This window comes from Chenopodium album, chromosome 17, assembly GCF_948465745.1.
Source record: "Chenopodium album chromosome 17, dcCheAlbu1.1, whole genome shotgun sequence".
In the NCBI taxonomy this organism is placed as follows: Eukaryota; Viridiplantae; Streptophyta; class Magnoliopsida; order Caryophyllales; family Amaranthaceae; genus Chenopodium; species Chenopodium album.
Window position 1 is genome coordinate 43,087,689 of NC_137850.1, and position 23,501 is coordinate 43,111,189.

General features: G+C 36.0%; 2 protein-coding genes and 1 long non-coding RNA gene across 3 annotated transcripts; 2 read left to right on the forward strand and 1 right to left on the reverse strand.

The window, feature by feature from the left end:
• Positions 1-2,607: 2,607 nt before the first annotated feature.
• Positions 2,608-3,465, forward strand: LOC145589069 (uncharacterized). Its single transcript, XM_081645636.1, has one exon. It carries the CDS (start codon positions 2,608-2,610, stop codon positions 3,463-3,465), a length of 858 nt encoding a protein of 285 aa, XP_081501762.1.
• A 170-nt stretch (positions 3,466-3,635) lies between these two features.
• LOC145588073 (uncharacterized) lies at positions 3,636-10,951 on the forward strand. Its single transcript, XR_014101531.1, has 3 exons — positions 3,636-4,170; positions 7,321-7,432; positions 10,577-10,951. It is a non-coding gene; the product is annotated as an uncharacterized LOC145588073 (long non-coding RNA).
• A 2,669-nt stretch (positions 10,952-13,620) lies between these two features.
• On the reverse strand, positions 13,621-18,360 carry LOC145589787 (putative disease resistance protein RGA1). The gene is made up of 2 exons (XM_081646473.1): positions 14,803-18,360; positions 13,621-13,934 (listed from the first exon to the last, which is right to left on the reverse strand). The coding sequence occupies exon 1, from the start codon at positions 18,215-18,217 to the stop codon at positions 14,867-14,869; it is 3,351 nt and encodes a 1,116-aa protein (XP_081502599.1). The 5' UTR covers positions 18,218-18,360; the 3' UTR covers positions 13,621-13,934; positions 14,803-14,866.
• Positions 18,361-23,501: the final 5,141 nt, after the last annotated feature.

Sequence of the window (23,501 nt, forward strand, 5' to 3'; positions counted from 1 at the left end):
TTCACGTCAGCTTAATTTCAGTTCAGTTAAACTCCAATCAGTTCAGTTCAGTAAATGCGAACAGACCCGTTCTATATTAGTTAAAACCGCCAAGAATATTAGCGATTTTATATTTACAAATACCGAACCTTGAAACCAAGCCTACGTGGACGGTATTGTGTGAAACAATTTTTAAACCAATGTATATAAGGAATTAGTTTATATTATTACATTATTTTGGGAAATCACTTGGTAAAAACATGCATGTGACAATTTGAAAAAAATTGCATTTTCTTTTCCATTGATTTTTAATTTAGTTTCTATTTTTAGTTTTAGATCAATCACAACCTAACACGTGTCAAGTAAACTAAAATACGTAGTATAAGATTGTTGACTGGTTTGGTATTAAAGAAAAAAAGCCGCAGGTAAAGACTATTACAGAATAAAAAAAAAAAGAGGATTATTTAAAGTAAATAGAGCAAATTTTGATGATAGTGGAGTTTGGTGTACAGAAGAGGGAATGAATTAAATGGCCTTTTTGATGATAGTGGAGTTTGGTGTACAGAAGAGGGAAAAATTGAAGAAATAGTTGAAAGCTTCTACACTAACCTCTTTGCCTCTTCGAATCCTTCAGTTGATGTGTGTGATCGTGTTCTTATGGCTGTCCTCCCTTCCATCACAATGACTGACAATGAGCAACTTCAAAAGCCGTACATCAAAGATGAGGTGCACGCAGCTATTTGTGCTATGCACCCTTGCAAGGCCCCGGGCCCCGACGGATTACATGCCATCTTTTACCAGAAATTTTGGCACGTGGTTGGTGATGCTGTTTTCACTCGAGTTAGTCAGATTCTTGAAGGTCGTTCCTCTCCATCATCAGTGAACAACACAAATATTGCTCTCATCCCTAAGGTGAACTCTCCCACTTCCATGGCCGAATTTAGGCCGATTGCCTTATGTAATGTCTTATATAAAATTGCTTCAAAGGTGCTTGTGATGCGTTTGAAAGAAATTTTGCCGAATGTCATCTCGGAAAATCAAAGGGCCTTTGTTCCCGGGAGATTGATCACGGATAATGCATTAATTGCTATGGAACTTTTTCACACTATGAAAAAGAGAAACACGAGTAGAAAAGGAACCATAGCAATGAAACTTGACATGAGTAAGGCATATGACAGAGTTGAGTGGTCTTTTCTCGAGAAGTTGCTTCTGAAAATGGGGTTTGCAGAATCGTGGGTTAGAGTTGTCATGAGTTGTGTAACAACAGTATCGTACTCCTTTATCATCAACAGGAATGTTTGTGGCAATGTGATCCCCTCTCGTGGTCTTAGACAAGGGGACCCTCTATCCCCCTATCTCTTTATTATTATTGCAGATGCCTTCTCTGCTCTAATTAAAAAGGCTATGGATCACAGGCTTATTCATGGTGCGGGTGCTAGTAGACGAGGACCGAAAATTTCTCACCTCTTTTTTGCAGACGATAGTCTTCTCTTTGCTAGAGCCAACCGAGTGGAATGCTCACAGATAGTTGATATTCTCAACATATATGAAGCAGCTTCCGTACAGAAAATTAATTATGATAAATCGGAGGTCTCTTTTAGCAAAGGTGTTTGTGCGGAAAAGCAGGATGAGTTGATTCAAATTTTGGGGATGAGATTGGTGGATGAGCATGACAAGTACTTAGGCATTCCGACTATTTTGGGGAGATCAAGGAGAATGATTTTTGCTGCTCTGAAAGATAGAATCTGGAAAAAGTTGAATGGGTGGAAGGAAAAATTGATGTCAAGAGCTGCTAAGGAAGTGCTTGTTAAATCTGTCATACAAGCTATTCCCACGTATCTTATGGGAGTTTATAAAATTCCTATGAGTGTTATCGATGACATCAAATCCATGGTTGCAAAATTCTGGTGGGGACATTCCGACCATCGTCGTAAGGTTCATTGGCTCAGTTGGGATAAAATGTGTCAACCTAAGTGGCTTAGGGGACTAGGCTTCCGAGACATGGCTGTGTTCAATGATGCTCTACTTGGGAAACAAGCGTGGCGCCTTATTTCAGCTCCTAATTCTCTCTTAAGTCGTGTTATAAAAGGAAAATACTACCCCCATTGTGATTTTCTTGAGGCTTCCTTGGGCCTCAATGGGAGTTATGCCTGGCGCAGTATTTGGAGTGCTAAGGCACTTGTGAAGGAGGGCCTTATTTGGAGAGTTGGAGATGGAAGCTTGATTGACATATACTCTAGTCGTTGGGTGGCTGATGAGCTGGGGAAATATATTATTTCTCCAAGAACTGATGGTCTGACTCTGGTTCGGGACCTTATTGATGAAGACAGGAGGGACTGAAACCATGATCTACTGGCTGCAAACTTCTCTGACCGCGACATCAGTTGCATTCTGCAAATTCCCATCAGTATGCGTGCATCAAAGGACCAACTGACTTGGGCCTTTACTAATGATGGTGAATATTCTGTGAAGACAGCTTATCTCTTAGGTAAATCGTGTAACTTGGACAATTTTCACGAGGCATGGGTGGCTATTTGGAGTCTTGATACGATCCCTAAAATCAAGTAATTTCTTTGGCGTGCCTGTACAAATTCCCTTCCTACACGAGAGCTTCTTCACTATAGACACATGGCTGATTCTAACTCGTGCCCATGGTGTCCCTCGATCTGCGAGACTAAACACCACACTTTCTTCTCCTGTTATGCTGTTAATGATCTCTGGCGTGAGCTTGAATGTGAAGAGCTGATTCCCACTGACCCAGCAGCGGATTTCAAGGACATGCTCGTGCGTTGGAACAAATTAGACTCCAAAAAGTGCCTGAGAGGTGCTGCTTTGCTCTGGTTCATTTGGAGCAGGCGAAATGATAAAGTTTTCAACGCAAAAGAGGTGCCTCACCTGACTGTGAAGCTGAGAGTGCAGAAAATTTTGGCTGATTGTCTCAAGTATTTATCAAAGATATATGGTGGGGTGGGTGTGAAGAGAAGGAACAACCCGAATCAACGGAGTCCTCCCCCTGCTGATTTTGTCAAATTGAACTGCGATGCTTGCTTGAAGGATGAAGGTTGGGTGGGTCTCGGAGTTGTAGCCCGTGATGTGAATGGGGCTGTCTTGTTCGCAGCAACGAGAAGAACTCGAGCTCGTTGGTCTCCAGAAATTGCAGAAGGCAAGGCAATTCTCCTCGGCTTGAAGCTTGCCCGTAGACATGGAATGATGAATTTGGTGGTGGAATCTGATTGTCTCTTGGTCATTAATCGACTCTCCAAGTCTGCTGTTTATCTCTCTGATCTTGATTCCGTTTTAGATGATATTCTATTTGCTTGTAAGGACTTGAACTTTGTGTCTTGGTCTCATGTCCGTAGAAATGAGAATTTTGTTGCTCATCATTTAGCTAGGTTAGTACCGTTTGGTTGTGAGCAGGTTTGGGAAAATCATTGTCCTACCGATATAGCTCCTTATGTACTCATGGACAATTTGTCTAATTCTTAATTAATGATACTCCTAGCTTTTTCTCAAAAAAAAAAAAAAAAAAATAGAGCAAATTTAATTATTAAAGTTTAATTTTCCAATAAAAATTCCACTTAAAAAGAATCCCATCTTTTTTTCCTTCAATATACTCTGTAATTCGTATTGTGTATGTTACATACTCCGTATTTATTGACTTATGATTTGTGTATCAAATACGGAGTATTATCATACTGTACAATCATACGAATGAGTAATTGGGAATTTAAGTTCATCGATTTGCGTATTAATTTTCAGTATTAATTTTCAGCTTCAATTCGGCTTTTAAATTTGAAATTAACAAGAATTTGTCGGAGTTTCGCCGTCGATCGACAGTTCCGCCGCCGGGTTTGGAGCAGCAGCAGAAGCAGACGATGTTACAGACCGGAATTGCCGGAAACCCTAATGATAATGCTGGGAAAAATACTGGGGATTTGTCGTTTAATTCAATTAGAGAGAGTTTGCGAAAAATGAAGGGGACAATTGTAGATGGGAGAAATACGAGTGATAAGAAAACCCTTAAATTGCAGCCGATAATGGCGGAAGCGGCGGAGTTGGTTTTCGATTTGGGAATTGGGTGAGAGGTTGAAGAAGCTTAGGAAGGATGAGGAGGAGGGCGGAGTCCAGCTTATTGTAGAGAGTTGAGGCAGAGTCTTTCGTCTCTTGACAATAGGCTCAAGAATGTTCGTAGTGAGTCACTTTCTCTCATTCATAATAATTTAATTCTTTGAAGAATTGTGCTTTTCACTTTTTTTGTAATGTAATTGCAATTTTCGACTTGAATGTTTTGTCTATGATCTTACATGATAGTTAAGTTGGTCTGAATCCCAGGATTTCTATCATCAGGGGTGTAGTAATCACAAACTAAGAAGGGGTTCATCTGTAATTTTCTTATGGAAAAAAAATTGCTAATGAACTTTGCTTGGTTTTGGGATTATTAATTTGAAGTGTTGTGTATTGAAGGATGAATTCATAGTTTTTGAGCTTGAAGAAATGACTCAATACCCTGCTATTTTAGTTATCTGAGTAAACTTGCTAAGCTCAAGCTCGTTGACTGAATGCTTACATTATAATGATGTTTTTTTATTCTCAATCCGTGAACTTCTATGTATTCAAGGAAGGTTAACATTTCATTGTACTTAGCTTTTATGATCATCTTGAGTGCGGGATTAAGTTGGGGTACTTAGGTGGAAAATGGTTTCATTTATATTCAAGGCTGTATATATTTTTAGTTTATTTTTGGTTTAGGTATTAGGGGTTAAACGAGGGAGAGGGAGACAAAAAAAATGACTTGGTTGGAAGGAGTTAGGAAAGATATGAAGTATTGGGATTTGCATGAAGATGAAGCATTGGGTTGTAAGGGATGGAGGAGGAAGATTTTTGTCAATGACTATACGGAATTATCACTTTTGGTTCATGTAGCTGACCCCATTTATGGGATCAAAGCTTTAATTGATTGATTGATTTGGTTTAAGCATTGAAGGCCTCGCATGATAATCTTTTGCTTAAGATGTGTTATAGAATAGAAAAGTATGAAATGCTAGAGGAACTGAAATCCTTTTGTGGACATGGAAGGCAGTGAACATATTTGATTTGTTTGATGTTTGTGGTTAAAGCTCTCTTCTTGAAATGGGATCTTTAGGATGTATGTTCTTGCTTTTAGCAGACTTGGAGGGGATGATGCTTAGTTTGGGTTTAAGATATAATTTTTTGCTTTTGAATAATTACATGAAAGGAAAAGTCTTATTGTGATGGATTAAGGATGTTGTTTTCCGTGCATTTATTCATCATTGGCCATGCTCTATTGTAATGTCTATTGTAATGGACATGGAAGGCAGTGAACATATTTGATTTGTTTGATGTTTGTGGTTAAAGCTCTCTTCTTGAAATGGGAACTTTAGGATCATGTTATTGCTTTTAGCAGACTTGCTTGGAGGGGATGATGCTTAGTTTGGGTTTAAGATATAATTTTTATCTTTTGAATAATTACATGAAAGGAAAAGTCTTACTGTGATGGATTAAAGATGTTTTCCGTGCATTTTTTCATCATTGGCCATGCTCTATTGTAATGTCAATTGTCAAACCCTTAGTTTGCTTTGTTATCCTAGATGGGAAACTGCGTATAAATGTTATTGCTTTTTGACATAGCAAAGTAAGAGTAGTGTTTATATGCCTTGTTTGTTGCTTTCTGGCATCTTGTTATATTTTCAGAAAGATTTTACTATTGGTGTAATAATATATGACAACTTACACCATTTAAAGTAATGATATCCAACAAATTACGCCATTTAGAGTATTTATTATACATTTGGACGATGTAGTGGGTGCTGCAAGCCTGAATGGATGACTTAACTTGAAGCTCTCTTGAGTCTTGGCTGTCTAAAAATTAACTTGTCTAATATATATGACCTGGTTGTGAAGTGTTTTTTGTTATACTTATAATTTGCATGGTTGCATGTGATGGATTACCATACGACGGTCAACAGTCAATAAGCGATAAACGATGAGAAGGGGACAGCAGAAGCAAAGAAAAGGGAAACTTGAGTCAACACAAGCAACAAAAGGCAAGGGACAAAATCAATTAAGAAGAAGAGAAGGAAAGAAAGCAACCTTAGTCCTTTGATGTTTATTTATGTTTTTCTAAATTAGCTAAGTTCACATGTTAAGCCTAAAGGTCATCTTTGACCATCTTAGTATAAGTAGTATGAGTAGTGTTAGTGAAAGGCAGGCAGAATTTGGAGTAATTCCTTAGGAGAGTTGTGACCTTAAGTCACTATTAGGAGAGTTGTGACCTCAAGTCACTAATAACTTAGGAGCTTTGTAGGCTAAACCTACTACTATCATTTGTGAGAAACCCTTAATCTTTAATCAAATTTCCGAGCCTTCTCCTTTATTATTAGCGTGAGTATTAACAGTCCATAACATTGCAATTTGCATTTTTTAATACTCTTCACAGGAGGATTGTTTGAAACATGCTTTGTCAATTATTATTGGTTGAAGTAATATTGTACTTAATTTTAGAGTGGCTCATTTTGCTGTTCCGGTTTAATGTGCTGATGAATGCATTTTTTTCTTGTAGTCCAGAGTTTGGGTTTGTTTTCTCCATCTAATTTCATGGAGTATCCTCCACAAGAGCATTTAGTTGAAAAGATAGTTGTTCCTTTCTGAGGCCCCTTTTACTTTGTTGTTCTCCTCTCTGAAATTTCTGTTATTATTATGAAGTATATTTTTATGTTTGTTTATCGGTTTAACATGCCTTATTACAAAAATGTATATATTAATCAATTTGATACAACGAATGATGCTAGTTGACCGAAGCTAGGGAGAGGGGCTGCCAACACTTGTTCATCAATCCCCATAATATAACACATGTGAATGCCTGTGGGGTGTAGCTTCATTCACAAATCCAATTTGATCAGTATGAGGAGTTGAATTTTTTCTCTCTAGGACGAAACTTTGCCTGCTTAATATTTTGAATTTATAAAATTAGTAGGATTGAGGGACAGGCTGTTTGTTTATATGTAGTATATCACAATTAACAGTATGTTATATTTTATTTGTATCCTCGTTTAGCTTTTATATCCATCCCTGATGGCACAATTTGACTAGGAACTCATTTTCTTGTACTCCGTACTCTGAAAATTAAGAGCATTATATTCAAAGCTTTTTATTCACTCGAGTTCATTTTGATCTCGACATTTGATAATAAACCAATAGTCAGAGATGCAAATATTGCAAAACCTGTTGAAATCATACTGCCTATTTTATTTTACTCATCATAGACATCATACAATTTATATTTTTGATTTTAATGATTTAAATTCATTGTTCTATTTGCAGTATTTCCATCCTGATTACATGTCTGCAGAGGAGAAATTAAAGCTTGAGTTGAAAAAATTGCGGGATGAGTTTATAATGCATGAGTCAGATTGTGGATCAACAGGTGTTCAAAGTAAGCAGGATAACTTCCTTTTATTTATTTATTTATTTATTTATTTATTTATTTTTACTGTCTCGGACTTCATATCTTCCTTGAAAGTGTCCAATCAGAATGCTTCCCTGGTTTTAGACCTGTTTTTGGAAATCAATGGTTCTCTAAGGGCTGAACAGTTAACTCATTTTATCATGGACTATAATTCAAGAGGACCAACTTTCTTGTTGAGTCACAGACTTTTTGAACAAGTAGACTATTAGATCTTTGTGCTGATATTACAGTAATCTGCAGCCAATATATGGTGGGAATCAGTTGTATGATGTCTATTAGGGACAGAATGGACTAGCTTTTCGAAAACCTTTTTTCCTCCCGATATTTTGGTGGTGTTAATGAAATTACTGGTTTAAAAGTGATGGCTTATAAATAATCATATACAGGATTAGTTTGCTTACTCAATAATCGTGGGACTCCCTCTGTTTATTAATAATGTTTCCTCTTTAACTTTGATTTGTGACAACACACATTAGTATCTTTAACAATCTATTACTAAAAAAAGTTAATATTTGCTATAAAAAAAAAGTAATGCAAATCTAATAAATTAATATGTTTTATATTGTTTCATTTAAAAACTATGGTCAAACTGTTTCAGTGGGCTAGTTAATGTCTTGAAAGGTTTCCCGTCAAAAAATAAATAATAAAGTCTTGAAAGGTCTATAATTTAACCTGCTTAGTTCTTTCTCACCCCATGATAATTCTTTCCTGCTTCAGCTTCAGTTCAGTGAGTTATTTAACTTCATAAGTGGCAATGTGGAGACAGTAGAGTTTCTCTTGATTAGAGATTTACAAATCTATTACCTATTACTAAAACAAAACATGTTGACATCATTAAGGGACACATGTCAACTTCTTATGAAAATTTTTCCCGCCAAAACTATTTTTGACATCATCATAATTTTTTTCCCTATTTTTTTCCTCATAAGCTCTTAAGATTAAATAATTTTAGTACTTCTTTCAAAATTAATTAAGAGATTATGATTACACATTTTTGAATAAAGAATATTTATTGACAAACTATTTTAAACAAATAATATCCAATTAATCCGTGCAACGCACAAGACTAAACTAGTTCTTGAGGAAGGGTTATTTGTATTCAGGTTGTGGAACTAATTGTCATCAGACAAGTTGTTTATTGTTTGTAGTGAGGTTTAAATTAGTTACTATTTGTAGTTTTTGGCACATAGGTAGTGCCCCTGCCTTTCCAATGGACCCTTGTTTATTTCTCTTTAATCTTTATCTTCCATTCTGTTCTACTGCCTTCCTCTGCCTCACTATCTTTTTATATTTTTTAGTTGTTTTTTTTAAATTTTTTTTTTTTTTTTTTTAATGTCTCTCTGTTTTTTCCGTCATTGTCCCTCTTTGTATGTATGAGTTAAATACCTGTACCTCCCCATAAAACATACTTCTGTAGTCTGTTATTGTAGTTGGAACATTTTTTGGTGGTTTTTAATGTGTACTGTTGACCATTATTAACTTTAGATTGTTTACAATTTGAAAATATACAAAATGACAAATCTTACAAGATCCCACATGATAATAATTTATATCTGTCAACAACTCAACACCATCCAATTAAGATAAGAGAATTGGTTAAAATAATACACCACATTGTATACAATTAAGATAAAACCACCACTACCACCATCAGTTTTGCATCTTGTCAATGAAAATTGTTAGCGTTAATCGTGGCTGTGGAAACCTTAGTTTTTACCTGGTATTGAGTAATGTAATAGACTAACCTAAGGGGGTTAATATGGGTATTTTAGTAATATTAGTTGCTAGGTTAATAGTCCCTAGTATAAATAGAGAGGGAAGAGTAAGAATAAGGCAGGTTGTTATTGGTGCAAAATAGTAAGTAGTGTAGAAGTAGTGTAGTAGCAGTGAGTAGTAGTAGTGTAGTGAAGTAGTCCCTCAAGGATGTAGCTTTAGCCATCTTTCCATTGTAGCCGTAGTTTGCAATTTTCAATCAAAAATATCTAAGCTTTCCTCTATTTTCTGTGTGTTATTGGGTGACTGTGTTCTCTGAGTAGTGAGTCTATAGCAAGTATTTTCAAACTTTTGAAATTGTGAAACATACAATAATGCTCTGTTTGGCTCAAGTATACCCCAGTATAAAATCAAGATTTTGAACCTTCTGTTGTTTTCATGATTGCCATTTTCGTTTATCCTTAGCAATTGATCATCATCCTTAGCACAACTTACAACAGAAATACTTCACTTTTCTTTTGTTTTGCGCAAAAAAGTAAATACTCTGCCATGGACCCTCAACATTCTTTAGGGGTGGCAGACTGGGGCTTCTGGGTACTCTCATACAAGTATTTGTCATTCTTTTGCCTTGTTAGTTACGAGTACTTCTGTTCCTTTTGGGTTTTATACACTGTTTAAAGTTCTATTTCGTTCCATTGTAGGTAATTGGATTTCCTTTTGCCCACATGCTTACATTTGCCACTATTACCTTTTCACTATTTCTTCTTTTCTTAATTCTTGTGCTAATAATACGATCTAGAACATATAGGCTCCGTTTGGTTTGATGTAAATTATTTTCATGGAAAATGATTTTCCCATTATTTCTCATTTTCCTTTGTTAGGTTTGTGAAGGGGTGGAAAATTGCATCCATAATGGTGGAAAACTTTTTTCTTCACAAAATAAGGGAAGCCACATTTTCCTTCCTTCTCCTTATCTCCATTTTACTTTTCTTTCATCCATTCTTACATTTCTATTTTTAATTTCTCTTTACCTTTTCTTGTAACAACCAAACAAAGGAAAACTATCTTGCAAGTGTGGTTTTCCTTGAAAATATCTTTACCACGAAAACTAATTTTTCATTGAAAATGTTTTACATCAAACCAAACGGGGCCTTAGGTGTAGAATGTATAATTTGCCTCTCTCTATCCTTAATTATGTATTGGAACATATTGCTGTCTATAACATTTAGGAATGGAATGAATATATAATTTGCCTCACTCTATCCTTGATTATGCATGGAATATATTGCTCTTAAGAGGCAATGTTGTTTTTTGGATCTTCCTATTTTGTGTGATATACTTTTGGAGTTTTGGTTATTTATTGGCAACACTAAACAATAAATTCCTGTTGGATGGAAGACAAAGATGTGCCACCATTCTCGTCGAGGATTGCAAGCAAAGGTACAGCAAAGGAAGAAGTTGAAATATCTGAGGAGAAATGACTGGGAGTCCTTTTGCTTTGTTCTTTCGAAACATGGCCTCCGTGACAATCCTGATTACAAGAACTAAGATTGTATACAGATTACTAAGTTTTATGGCGCTACGGAATATTTTGCCTTTATCTTGCTCCCATATGTTCAAGAAGTCCTTTTTGGAATTTATTAAAGGTGCTAATGGTAGCTGAGATTAGATATATTAATGCATCCTTCCATTCTGTCTTAATTTTATACAATGTACAATGTGATTCAAAGTTTAAATGTAATAAAGCTGAGTTTAGCAATACGAGGTGATGCCAATGAGGAGCACCCAGGCAATCAGCCTGATTTACAAAATTTTGTAAATCAGCGCTTTTCATGGGCCCCATTAGTACTTTATAATATTTTTATATTCTCCTGTGGTTTTTGTCGTTAAGGACGAATTTAAGCCGTTAGTGGGGTCCTTTAACTGAGCGGGTAACGTCGTTACCATCAAACTCATATAGGAAAGAAGTAATTTTTAAAGTTCAAAGTTCGACCCTCAATCGCCATTGTCATCCAAGTTTGTATCTTTCAGATCCGTCGGAAGATCATTCGTGGATTCGGAGTATGACATAGTGGAAAGGTTGTCGATCTTCTGAATTAAAGTGGTTACCCCGTGAATCCAGGTTTCCTCACAATGGGGAAGATGTTTCTCCAGGAAACAAAAATAAGGGTTCTTCAAAATTGGGAACGTGATGTTAACGATGTTAACGTTTTGACTATGGAAGACGTTAGTCAACATTTATCAGGCAAACATTAACGCCGCGCTGTTTTTACGTGTTTACCCTTACGTTTAATAGCAAAATGACATAACTACCCCCTGATTAACATTATTTGCCAATCAGGCTGATATACTTGTATTTCCCCTGATGCCAATGGAAGTTAGAATATTTGGGGGAGAAATGCCCTTTTCTTAAACGTCAAGGAATTAGCATTTGGTTTGGCTACTTTATCTTGCATTATCATCAAAGAAAGAGGATGTGATGCAGAGTTATTTTTCACTAGAATGGTTACTTCATCTTACATTATGTCTCTTTTAGGGGTCTGAGAATAGCTTCTATCAATTTTTCAAAAGTTGATGATAGGGACCGCTTTAGCAGAGGGTTAGCCAATATAGTCAATTGATACTCAATCCTGGCATCGCCGAGCACGGAAACTATATAAGTAGATTTTCTATATCATACAAACATTATTGATGCTCCAATTTATTTTATGCAATAAAAATTTACCATAACATGATTTGGTCATGATATCCAATTGTTTTAGCGTTTACATTGAACACTAGCTTAGGCCTTGAAGAGCATCAAAGGGCCATGAAGCTCACCTTCTAGGAAGGGTATCTCCATGCACCCCACACATCCCATGCAAAGGCCTAGTTACATTACATCGACGAGTTCCTTAACTAGAAATCAAATTACGTAGTATATGATATGTAATCATCATTGTTAAGAAGTGAAGTACAAACAGCAACTCTAGATTCACTATTTGGCCTCGATATCTAACTGTTTTAGGCATTTACATTGATCACTAGCCAAGACTACTAGAAATAGGCTAAATTCCGACAGAAAAATTCCGTCGGAAACACCCTGAAATCCGTCGGAAGCGGTTGTCGGAAAAGCATTTGTAGGAAAAATGAACTTTTCCGACGAAAATTCCGTCGGAAACACTATTCCGACGGAATTTTCCGCCGGAAAATTCTGTTCAGGTACAACAACAATCCGTCGAAAATTTCCGACGGATTTCATTCCGTCGAAAATTTCCGACAGAATTTCCGTCGGAAATTGCTTTTCTGAATATAAAAAAAATACGCCGCGCCACCACCGGCATGGCATATCACCACCTCCAACCACCAAAAAACCCAACATCAGACACCGCCACAACCACCAACCCCTAACTCGTATCAGCAGTCTAGAACCACCCCACCACCCACAACCACCAGATCTACCACCAAACCCGAAAAAATTAACGATAAACAAAAAAAAAATTAAAATGAAAACTTAAAACCCGAAAAATTCTTTGAAAACAGAACAAAAAAAAGAAAAAAAATAAACAAAAAATGAAACAGACCTACCGCCACCACCCACCTAAAACCACCGTCGAAACCCACCTAAAACCACCGCTGAAACCCACCTAAAACCATTGCCGATACCCGAAAAAAATTAACAAAAAAAAGCAGAAAAAAAAAATTAAAATCCCAACACCCTAAACCCGAACTTCAACAGCCACCATAACCACGTATTTTAGATCTAGTAAACTTGAAAACCGAAAAAAAAAACCCGAACAAAATAAGTTGAAAATCAGAGCAAAAAACTTACCACAACGATTCAAAAACTTGAAATTGGTCTGAAAATTGGTTATATAAGGCCAAATTCGACCATGAAAACGCTAGATCTAGCATTTCCATGGTCAAACTTGACCTTAAAACCATAAACGCCGGGAATGTGGTCGGGAATATGGTCGGAAAAGCTTCGTGGGCTAGCTTTGTTAATGAACAACAAATTAAAGGAGATCGAGAGAGGAGAAAAAAAGAGTAGAGAAGGAGATCGAGAGATAAAGAGAGAGGAGAGATAAAGAATGAAGAGAGAGAGGGAGTGCGGCGCGGTGATGAGGGAAAGAGGAGAGTGAGGGAGAAAGGGAAACTGAAAGGAGGGAGGGGGGGTTAGTTTTAGGGTTAAGCTATTTATACGGAAAATTCCGTCGGAAATTTACGATGGATTTAAATCCGTCGGAAATTATTTTATTTCTGACGGATTTTTCCGTCGGAACATACTTTCCTACGAATTTCCGTCGGAACTGTTTTAAATCCGTCGTAAATTACCGACGGAATTTTATTCCGTCGGAACTTTCCGACAGAATTTTTTTCCGTCGGAAATTTTGTGATTTGCGACGGGTTTTCGTGTCCGTCGGAACATTTCCGTCGAAATTTACCATAACATGGTTTGGTCATGATATCCAACTGTTTTAGCGTTTACATTGAACACTAGCTTAGGCCTTGAAGAGCATCAGAGGGCCATGAAGCTCACCTTCTAGGAAGGGTATCTCCATGCACCCCACACATCATATGCAAAGGCCTACTTACATTACATCAACGAGTTCCTTAACTAGAAACAGCAACTCTAAAATTATATGATAACTATATCATCATTGTGAAGAAGTGAAGTACAAACAGCAACTCTAGATTCACTATTCAAACAAGTAGCAGTGTTATCCATTCAAAAGAGCACGATCCTTCAACAAAATTACGTTGAATTTGTTGCTACCTGCAGTACACCACCATTACAACAATAAGAAAACAATCAAATATTGTTCAAACTGAGGTAATTACATGCATTTTTTTTTAATGAAAGAATAACATGCATACAGAATAACAAACTGTTAGAAGATACTCAAAAAGTTGGCTATGTTGTAGTTTTGACGTCTTGATTTTATTTGATACAATCAAATACTTCATATTGTCAATATTAATTAACCATCTTTAATCTTTTGATATATTTTTTTCTCTGTTTTGACTGTTTCATAAATATTTATGATTTATTAAGACACAATTTTACAGGAAATATTAACCAAGTTTAAATTAAGTTTGTAAATCAATCACTCTAAAATTATAAGAATTTACCCTAACATAAATTATTATCAATAAATTTGGTTTCATCACAAGAAATTAAGCATGTAAAATCATTGGTGTTTGGTTCACATAAATAAGGTATAAGGTATGGGTTTAAATAAAAGAAAAACATTGCATTTTATAATTATACCATACATATGGTATTAAGAATCAAGTTCCAAACTCATACCACTATGGTTTCATTCCTGATTCCAACCCCATACTAGTTTGCGAATCAAACGCCCCCTTAAAGGTATCAAATTGTCCTTTATAAAAGATAACCCTACGAAATCCCATCTTACAATAAATTAACAGTCAGATCATGTACCAAATCAATAAAAACATATGGACTACCTTAAAACTTAATGTCGTTGTCATAATTACCCAAAAGATTTTGAATTTTAGTTTTAGTGTATTAACCAAATGTTGACAGGTCGATAACATAATCATGAATGGGAAATTAATAAAAAAAAAATCATAATCATAAATAGGAAATTAATAAAGAAAGCATAAATAATAGTTACCGTATGTGGTGCACAGTTTCCATTGCGAGATGTCTTAAAAACGGATGAATAAATTGGGGATGTCTCAAATAATACCGAGGTCTAAATAAGGGATGTGGCATATTTGAGAAAAGTGAGTCCCATTTGGTTGACTGTATCTTTCCTTCAATCCATCGCATGACATTATAGTAAGACTTGTGAGGGAGGGGAGGTTTGCTTCGGGTAGTGTTTCCACCTCAACACAATCACTAATAAAAAGTGATCGCAAAGACATAGAGCAATGAAGCCACTCCGGGTGGGTTTTCATATTCCAACAAGATTGAATATGGAGAATTTGAAGGGAAGTCAAGTATTGAATGCCCTTTGGTATATCTCTCATTTGTGGAAGATTACCTAAGGTCAACTTAGAGAGGGCGTGAAGGTCTTTCCATGGAAACCCTTCCTCTTCTTCCAGTTCCAGTTTTGGGCAATTATAAATTTCGAGTGTTTTCAAGGTTGTGAGATACTCTATTCCTCCTCCCGACACACTCTTTAAGTTTCGGCATTTTTGCAACGTAAGACTATCAATGGAAAGTGTGTACTTTCGTTGATACTCTTGTACAACACTCCACAAACTCTCCACCTCCATATCATATTCCAATCTGAGCACATCAATGCTTCGTATAGACTCCCCGAAAAGGGACTTCATTAATTGAAAACTGTCTATTTTTAATTCCCTCAAATCGAAAACATCACCGCCAGCTGAATTGTTGTCGTTGCTGGTTGAAGACGAGGCGGAAAATGAGGAGGCAGAAGGGATCGTTGCATTTGCTTCATCATCTTTTTCTTGACAAAATGCCAGTACTTCATTCAGGCCGAGCAGCGTAAATGTTTTCACATGTGGACATCTAGGAAAAGACTTCAAGCTTGGACATTCATCAAGGTACAATTTCTCAAGTGACGGAAACGAATGTGCAACCTTACTATCATTCTTCTCCATCAACTCTACATTGGGCATGTTTACGAGTGTAAGATCTTTAAGATGCTGGAGTTGACTCATTGCTGGCAGACGTCGCAAACTAGGAAAATTCACCAACTGGATTTTCACAAGCTGTGGGAGAGAGATTTCCAGTGTGGCTGCCCATCTTGGCAATGTAACCCCTTTATATCCAGCTATAACAATATCTCTTAGATCACGATGAGGTTCAAGTCTTTCTAACAATCTTTCATCTACACTCAATACTGCTTCTTTTTCATGCCAACCTTCATCTATTATTGTTAAACTCTTGATATGCTTCGTGTTTGATAGACATGCTTCCTGTTCGGTCAAATTGTATGCGTATCCTTTTTTAAATTCTATTGCAAGTGTACCTCTAATGTTGATTAGAGGCATCAAATCTCTAAGTTGACCAATCTGGGCTTTCTTTGAACTTTCTGAACCCAATACAAACCTTGGAAGGGTACACAGACCAGTCATACTATCCATTCCAGCAGGCATATGAGTCAACCTATAGCAACCTTTTAGGTCCAAATGCCTAAGATTGACTAGCTCCCTCAAGTCCTTGGGCAACTCTTCTAGGTTAAAACAGGACCTTAAACTCAACACTTGCAAATTATAGAGTCTAGTGATTGACTCTGGAAGTGTCTTCAAGTGCCCATTGAGAGAGAGATCAAGATACCTTAAATGTAAAAGGTTCTTTATTGTTCTTGGTAATGCTTTTATGCCAAGCATGTGCAAGTCCAATACCCTCAAACGCCTGCATTTTGCTATGATTGTGGTCAGTTGAGATTCACGACCACCAAAACTAAGCCAAAGAAATGTACGCAATCTCTTAAAGTTGCCAAAAGTATCACTTTGATTAAGCAAGGGAGAGAGATAACTAAGAGAAACAGCGTGACTAGTTTTTCCATCAGATCTTTTGCTAGTTTCCTCCATCAAGTACGACTCATTTTCTGCGACTTCTTGTGCAAGATCATGAATCAAATCATGCATTTTACAAGAAGATATTTCACCATATTCATCATGTCTAATATCTTGGAGAAAGCATCTCTGCAATAAAATAGAAAAATACTCCTCACCAACATCTTCTCTGCTTTGCACATCATTGTCAAGATATCCTTGTGCAGACCATAAACGGATCAATAACTCTTTCTTAATCTGGTAATCCTTAGGGAAGAGTGCACAATAACTAAAACAACTCTTTAACTGTGGTTTAAGGTGATGATAACTAAACTTCAATATTGGCATTATGCTCTCTTCACTATTTCGGCCCATTATTTCAGACAGCTTAATTCTCTGAAATAATTCCCACTCACTTTTACAATGACCATACAACATGCTCCCTACGACCCTTATAGCCAAGGGAACATTTGCACATTTTTTCACAATGTCTTTACCAATGTCCGCAAGGTCATCATCAACCTCTCCACTCCCTTGGTTAAATGCTACTCTCCTAAACAAATGCCAAGAATCATCATCTGACAAACCTTCTAATGCGTGCATTGGATCGTCTCCTATAGCTCCTGCCACCTTTTTTGAGCGTGTAGTCACCACAACTCGGCTTCCTTTTGCACCTACTTGCAAGAACTCCCTCAACTTAAGCCATTCATCACGCCTTTCGTTCCACAAATCATCTAGAATAAGGAAATATTTTTTCCCTTCTATAAGTTCTCTCACCTTATTTTGCAATCCATCAACTCCAATATCACCATGATCTTGCCGAGTGGCCGACTTGATCATCTTACCAAGGATTTGTTCTATGATAAACTCATCAGAGACACAAACCCACAACTTCAATTCAAAAGCACTTTTGATCCTATCATCATTGTACACAAGTTGAGCAAGAGCCGTTTTTCCTAATCCTCCCATCCCGACAATACTCACAAAAGAAACATTATCAGCCGATGAATCCGACTCTCTCAAAAGCATACCCAGAATAACCTCCTTATCAGCATCTCTCCCAATAATACCATCTTCACATACATAAGACCAAGTTTCCTCCTTTCTCTTAACAGGCCTATACACATCACTAAACCCAAACTGAGTACGATCTTTAGCAATATTCTCCAACTTCTCTCTAATCTTCTGAATCTTAGAGGTACTTAAACCAAAAAGCAATTGGTTTTCACTAGAGAAGAAAGCTTGTACCTTTTTGGAGACCTTACCACCAGGCATCATTTTCTGTCGTCGAGCAAGTGTGACAAATTCATCGAACAAATCATCAGCATCATAGACAGCATCCTTGAGCTTGTTAACCCAATCCAACCCCTGATTGTTGAGCTCCTGTTGCTTGGACTCCGCATCAAGGAGGACATTCTGGATGGTTTCGACGGTGCCTCGAAGAGCCTCAAGTTGAGATTCATACTTAAAGTTGGAGCATAACTCTCTCAATTCCTTGCATTGTAGTGCTGCAAACAGAGTTTGTGCAACACTCAACACCATACCCGCCGCCGCCATTTTCTTGATATTGTTTATATTTTACAAAAGAGAGAATGAGAATAGTTATGATGAGATGAGATGAGATGGTATGATATAAGACTAGAACCACAGCTGCCTTATCATCTATACAACTACTCGTAGATCAAGTCAAGTGTTGGGAAATTTCTCCAAACTTTGGACGCTTTTTCCACAAGAACAATTATTTTTACATATACCAACAAGAGAAATGCAATAATTAAGATTTTAGGATAATAAGTTAAGAAAAATAAGTGGTCCGTATTATTATTGAAATGAAATTCAATTAAGATTTTAGGATAAAGATTTGAGATAAATAAGTGGTTCGTATTATTATTGAAATGAATATCCAAACGCGGGTCCCTCTTTGCACCGTACCGACCATATTCTACGTGCCCTCTACTCTTGCAATTCCTTTTATTGACTTGTCTTAGCTTCTAGCCCAAATTGGCGCTTTAATACAAGTACAAATAATAAATAAAGAGAGTGAGTGTGGTGAACTTTCAACTAATTTGGATTTGGGTATAGATTAGTGCTTTCTATCAATTAAATTGGCACTTTAACTAGTTTTGGATCCATGTCAAACACGGTAAGTCCAAAACAATAAACAAATTTCCAACTAATAATCCTGCTTCACATATCATTCCAACTATTTACAGAGAATCACAATCACAAATTACAATTGAACATTGTGTGTTAAAAAAAAAACACATAAAAACACATATTTCAAGAATTACACAGGCCCATCCATACCTGGCGTGAATTAATTCCACTTTGAACACGTTGGCTCCAATATCATGTTAAAGGAACAAATTAACCAAACGCTTAAACTGATGGTTGAGACCCAAGAATATGTTTTATACTCTATCATTTTCTTTGTTCTGCACTTTTGCTTTAAAGTTTAAATGACTCCATATCTAAGTACTGGTCTACTGGACTTGGGCTGCTTAGCCCAATTAAATAAGGTGGCTGCAATTAAATAAGTTATGCATCCAATTTAAAACATTCTTATTTAGAAAGTGAGCATCTACAAAGCAGTGGAGAAAAAGAAATATTATCGTTATCAAAGTCGTTTGATAACAAATCAATTACATATTACTAAAAGCGAATTTTAAGACACACTTGTCAACGTATTATCAAAAAATTTCCCGGCAAAAGTACCTTCTAAATAAATTGTTGTTACTTAAGGAAAAAATAAATTATGACATAATTGTGTTTGTTTTATACTATAAAATATAAATCTTTTCCTAAAAGATTAAACTATCCATTATAAGTTTATAACTATTACATGTTTTTAAAATATTTTCTCTTGCATGCTTTTATTTTTAATATTATATACTCTATATTTTTTAATACTCAAGTTATTATATTAAAAAATTTATAATAAAATAGTCAAAAATATTTAACAACCGTGCATTGCACGGGATTTAACCTAGTATTAACTAAGACAAAACCAAATCAAATAAAACATGTTGAATATATTTCGAATTCCAATTCGGATCACCGCAAAAATCAATAGAAATTATATTATGTACATATTTAACACAATATTTCATCCATCTCAAATTAAATGCAATGTTAATTAGGCATATCATAAAATCTTAGGAATTTATGGGCTAGACTTAAGAGTATGGGATTTTTTTTTTTTTTTTTTTGATGCAAAGGGTGGGTCAAGCCCATTTTTTTGAAAGCTAAAGTAACTAAGCAACAAATTGTGGCCAAGCCACTCCAACCACATCCTCCCTATATATATATATATATATATATATATATATATATATATATATATATATATATATATATATATATATATATATATATATATATATTACCATGTTAAATATAGCTTTAGATTGATTTATACTTTTATACTACATATCAAAAGCCATTGTGACACTAAGGGGGTCTACGTATTTATTGTAACATTTTGACTTTTATACTACATATATAGTCTGTATCAAATCCCCTCACATGAGATCCTATTGAGTTTGAAGTGGGGATGTAACATGGACCCACTTATTGTCTCGATCACTACTAAAAATTGGCTAAATTGCGACCGTTTTTTTACGACCGTCTGAAAAACGGTCGCAAAATATGCATATTGCAACTGTTTTTTATGCGGTCGCAATATTACGACGGCTTTGACAACGGTCGTACATTTGCGACCGTTTTTAGCCTTTTAGACGATCGCTAGGACATTTGAATAATTAAAAATAATTCTAAACTAAAATAAATCGTTTGCGACCGTCAAAGACGGTCGTAAAATTCATAATCTGCGACCGTCATAGAGACGGACGTAAATATCATAATCTGCGACCGTCATAGAGACGGACGTAAATATCATAATCTGCGACCGTCAAAGATGGTCGTAAATGTCATAATCTGCGACCGTCATAGAGACGGTCGTAAATATCATAATCTGCGACCGTCAAAGACGTACACTCGCAAAAAGCTTATTTTTTTATAAAAAAAATCGGGTATAAAATGACACCATCTCACCCAACCCTAATTTACTACTCCGTATCCCTCACGCCGCTCCTCTTTCTCTTTCCTCTCCTCTCTTCCATTTTTTTCCTCTCTCCTCTAAATCTTTGATTTCTTTCCTCTCTTCTTTCTCTTTCCTCTACTTCCTTTCTCTTTCCTCATCCTCCATCTCTTTCCTAAGAATTGAAGAATCAGATGTTGATAAATTTGCTTGGTGTTGATGCCGACGCTTGCTATCACGACTGCACACTCGAGCCACCGTAACAAGAACGAACCTAAAACAAGTCAAGGTTTTCTAGATCTTATATTTAAATTAGTTATTAGATTGTAGATCTAGTTTTATTGTTTCTAATTATTTCTGATTATGTATAATTGTTATATTGTAATTTTTGTTTATAAATTTTGAAAAATTTTCATTATTATTTCATTTCGAATTTATGGGTAATCTTTTGTATTTTGTATAATTGTTAAATTTCAAATTTATGGGTAATTTTCTGTATTTTGATTGTTTTATTTCTAATTTTGTGGTTTTTTTTTTCAATTTTTGATAATTTTGTTGCCGGTGGTGGTGGGTACTGGGTAAGGGTCATGGTTTTGGGTCAGATCAAGTGTTTGGTGGGTAAAGGTGGTTTCGGGTGAGAGGCAGTTGGTGGTTGTGGGTTGAGGGTGTTTCGGGTGAGAGGCAATTGGTTGTGTGTTGAGGGTGTTTCGAGTTGAGGTGAAGTGGCGGTGGTAGGTGTTTGGGTGGGCGGCGATGGTGGGTCCATGTTTTTTAGGGTGGTGGTACGGTGGTGATTTGGGTGGGAAGTGATGGACTGATGGTGGTGGGTAGTAGCGTTGGGTACAGTTGGTTTGGGTGGTGGGATAACTGGTTGCGGGGTACAGGATGTGAGTGGGTTTTTTTCTTTTTTTTTTGTTTTTTTTAAACTTTTTAGCGACCGCCTTTAGCCGTCGTTAATTCTTAAAATTGCGGCTGCTTATAAAAACGGTCGTAAATTTTAATTTTTGCGACCGTTTTCCTTGCGGTCGTTGAAAATATTAAAAACGGTCGCAATAATTTTAATAATTTTTTTTTGCGACCAAGGAAATAACGACCACCCTTTTACGATCATTGAGTCGTTGACAGTCGAAAAAATGATTGCGACCGTTTTTGCTATTTTTTGCGACCATTAGAGGCGGTCGCAAAAACCTTAATTTTTAGTAGTGGATGGCTTTTGATACCATGTTAAATGACCAAATTAACAAAAAGTTTGGTTAAAGCTAATAATCGATTTATATTCTCTATCACTTTCATAATACAAAATTTTAACAATTTTAACTTATTGCTAATTTAAGATACTTCTTCCTCCTTTTTTAATTGACACGTTTTGACTATTTTGTGATTTTTATACATAATAATAATATAAAAAAAATATTCATCATGTGGCATGGAATCTTGTTAGAATTGCACAATATATATTTTTAAAATTATTTTTTATATTTTTATTTATCGGTAATTAATGATATTAATGATTGAATTTATAGATTCACAAAAATGACTAAGAAATGTATCAAGTAGAAAGAAACAAAGGAATTTAGATGCATCACTTTTTAATTAGCTATGGAAGTTTTAATTTAGATGCATCAAACCACTTTCCCTTTTAGTTTATAAATTATCTCTTCTTTATTTTTTCTCTCTATCTATCTTTTTGTACTCTAAACATGCATAACCTCGAAGTCCACAATTATAAAAGTGATGCAACTAAAAAAATGGAGAAAGTATTTTTAAATGAAAAAAGGACAATATAGACTAGTGTGAGATGAGTTACAACTTGCAATTATAAGAAATAAAGAAAGAGGAAGTACCGCGTAAAAACTACTTCCTCTATTCCACAAATATTGCAACAATGCAACATATCATTTAAGGAAGTTTCTCAAATATTGTACTGCAATATTTTCTAATGTGTACATGGTCTCACTTTTTCTCTCTCCTCATCACATAAATTCCTATCTTTATATTTCTCTATCTCTCTCCACTTCTTAAAATTCGTGTCCTATTCACATACCCTCTCCGTTTCTTATTTCTTGCAACAAAGGGGGGTTGCACGCTTCCCAAGTCAAAAGTTTTTAAGCATAATTAATAAAAAGTAATGGCATGTAAATAATGTAAGGGTAATGCTATATGCAGCCCTTAGGGATGCATATAAGCATTTAATATCTTTCCTTTTTTATTATTAAATTGGGAATTTATCAACAATTCACGAGTAAATCAGTGTAATAATTGTATATTTATTGTCAATTCTTTCCACTTTTAGGTTCTTATATGCAGCCCTAAGGGCTGCATATATCTTTTTCCATAATGTAATTAAGGAGAGAGGGTGAATAATTAATTAAACAACTAAAAGTCCAACACCACCACTGATGAACACGCACGCCACCCAGAACCACCGGCAACGAAAAGCTACCACCTAGTTACACCAACAAAACCACCACTACAAGAAAAAGACCGTTTTCCGACGGACTTTTTTCCTTGGAAACAACCTGTTTTCCGTCGGAAAGCGGGTTTCCGACGGAATTCCGTCGGTGTTGGTCCGTAGGAAAAGGCATCGTAGTAAAAATGACATTTTCCATCTGAAGACAATTTTCGGCACTGGGAATTCCGTCGGAAACAATTTCAACCGAAATAAAAAAAAACGCCGCACCACCACTGGCACGGCGTTTAACCACCTCCAACAGACCTATATCCCCACCAGTCCCCACCGCCAAACCACCCCACCAACAGACCTATATCCCCACCAGTCCCCACCGCCAAACCACCCCACCG

Excerpts from the sequence above, each read along its gene's own strand:
- LOC145589787 (XM_081646473.1), bottom strand. The coding sequence starts at position 18,217 with ATGGCGGCGGCGGGTATGGTGTTGAGTGTTGCACAAACTCTGTTTGCA.
- LOC145589069 (XM_081645636.1), top strand. The coding sequence starts at position 2,608 with ATGGCTGATTCTAACTCGTGCCCATGGTGTCCCTCGATCTGCGAGACT.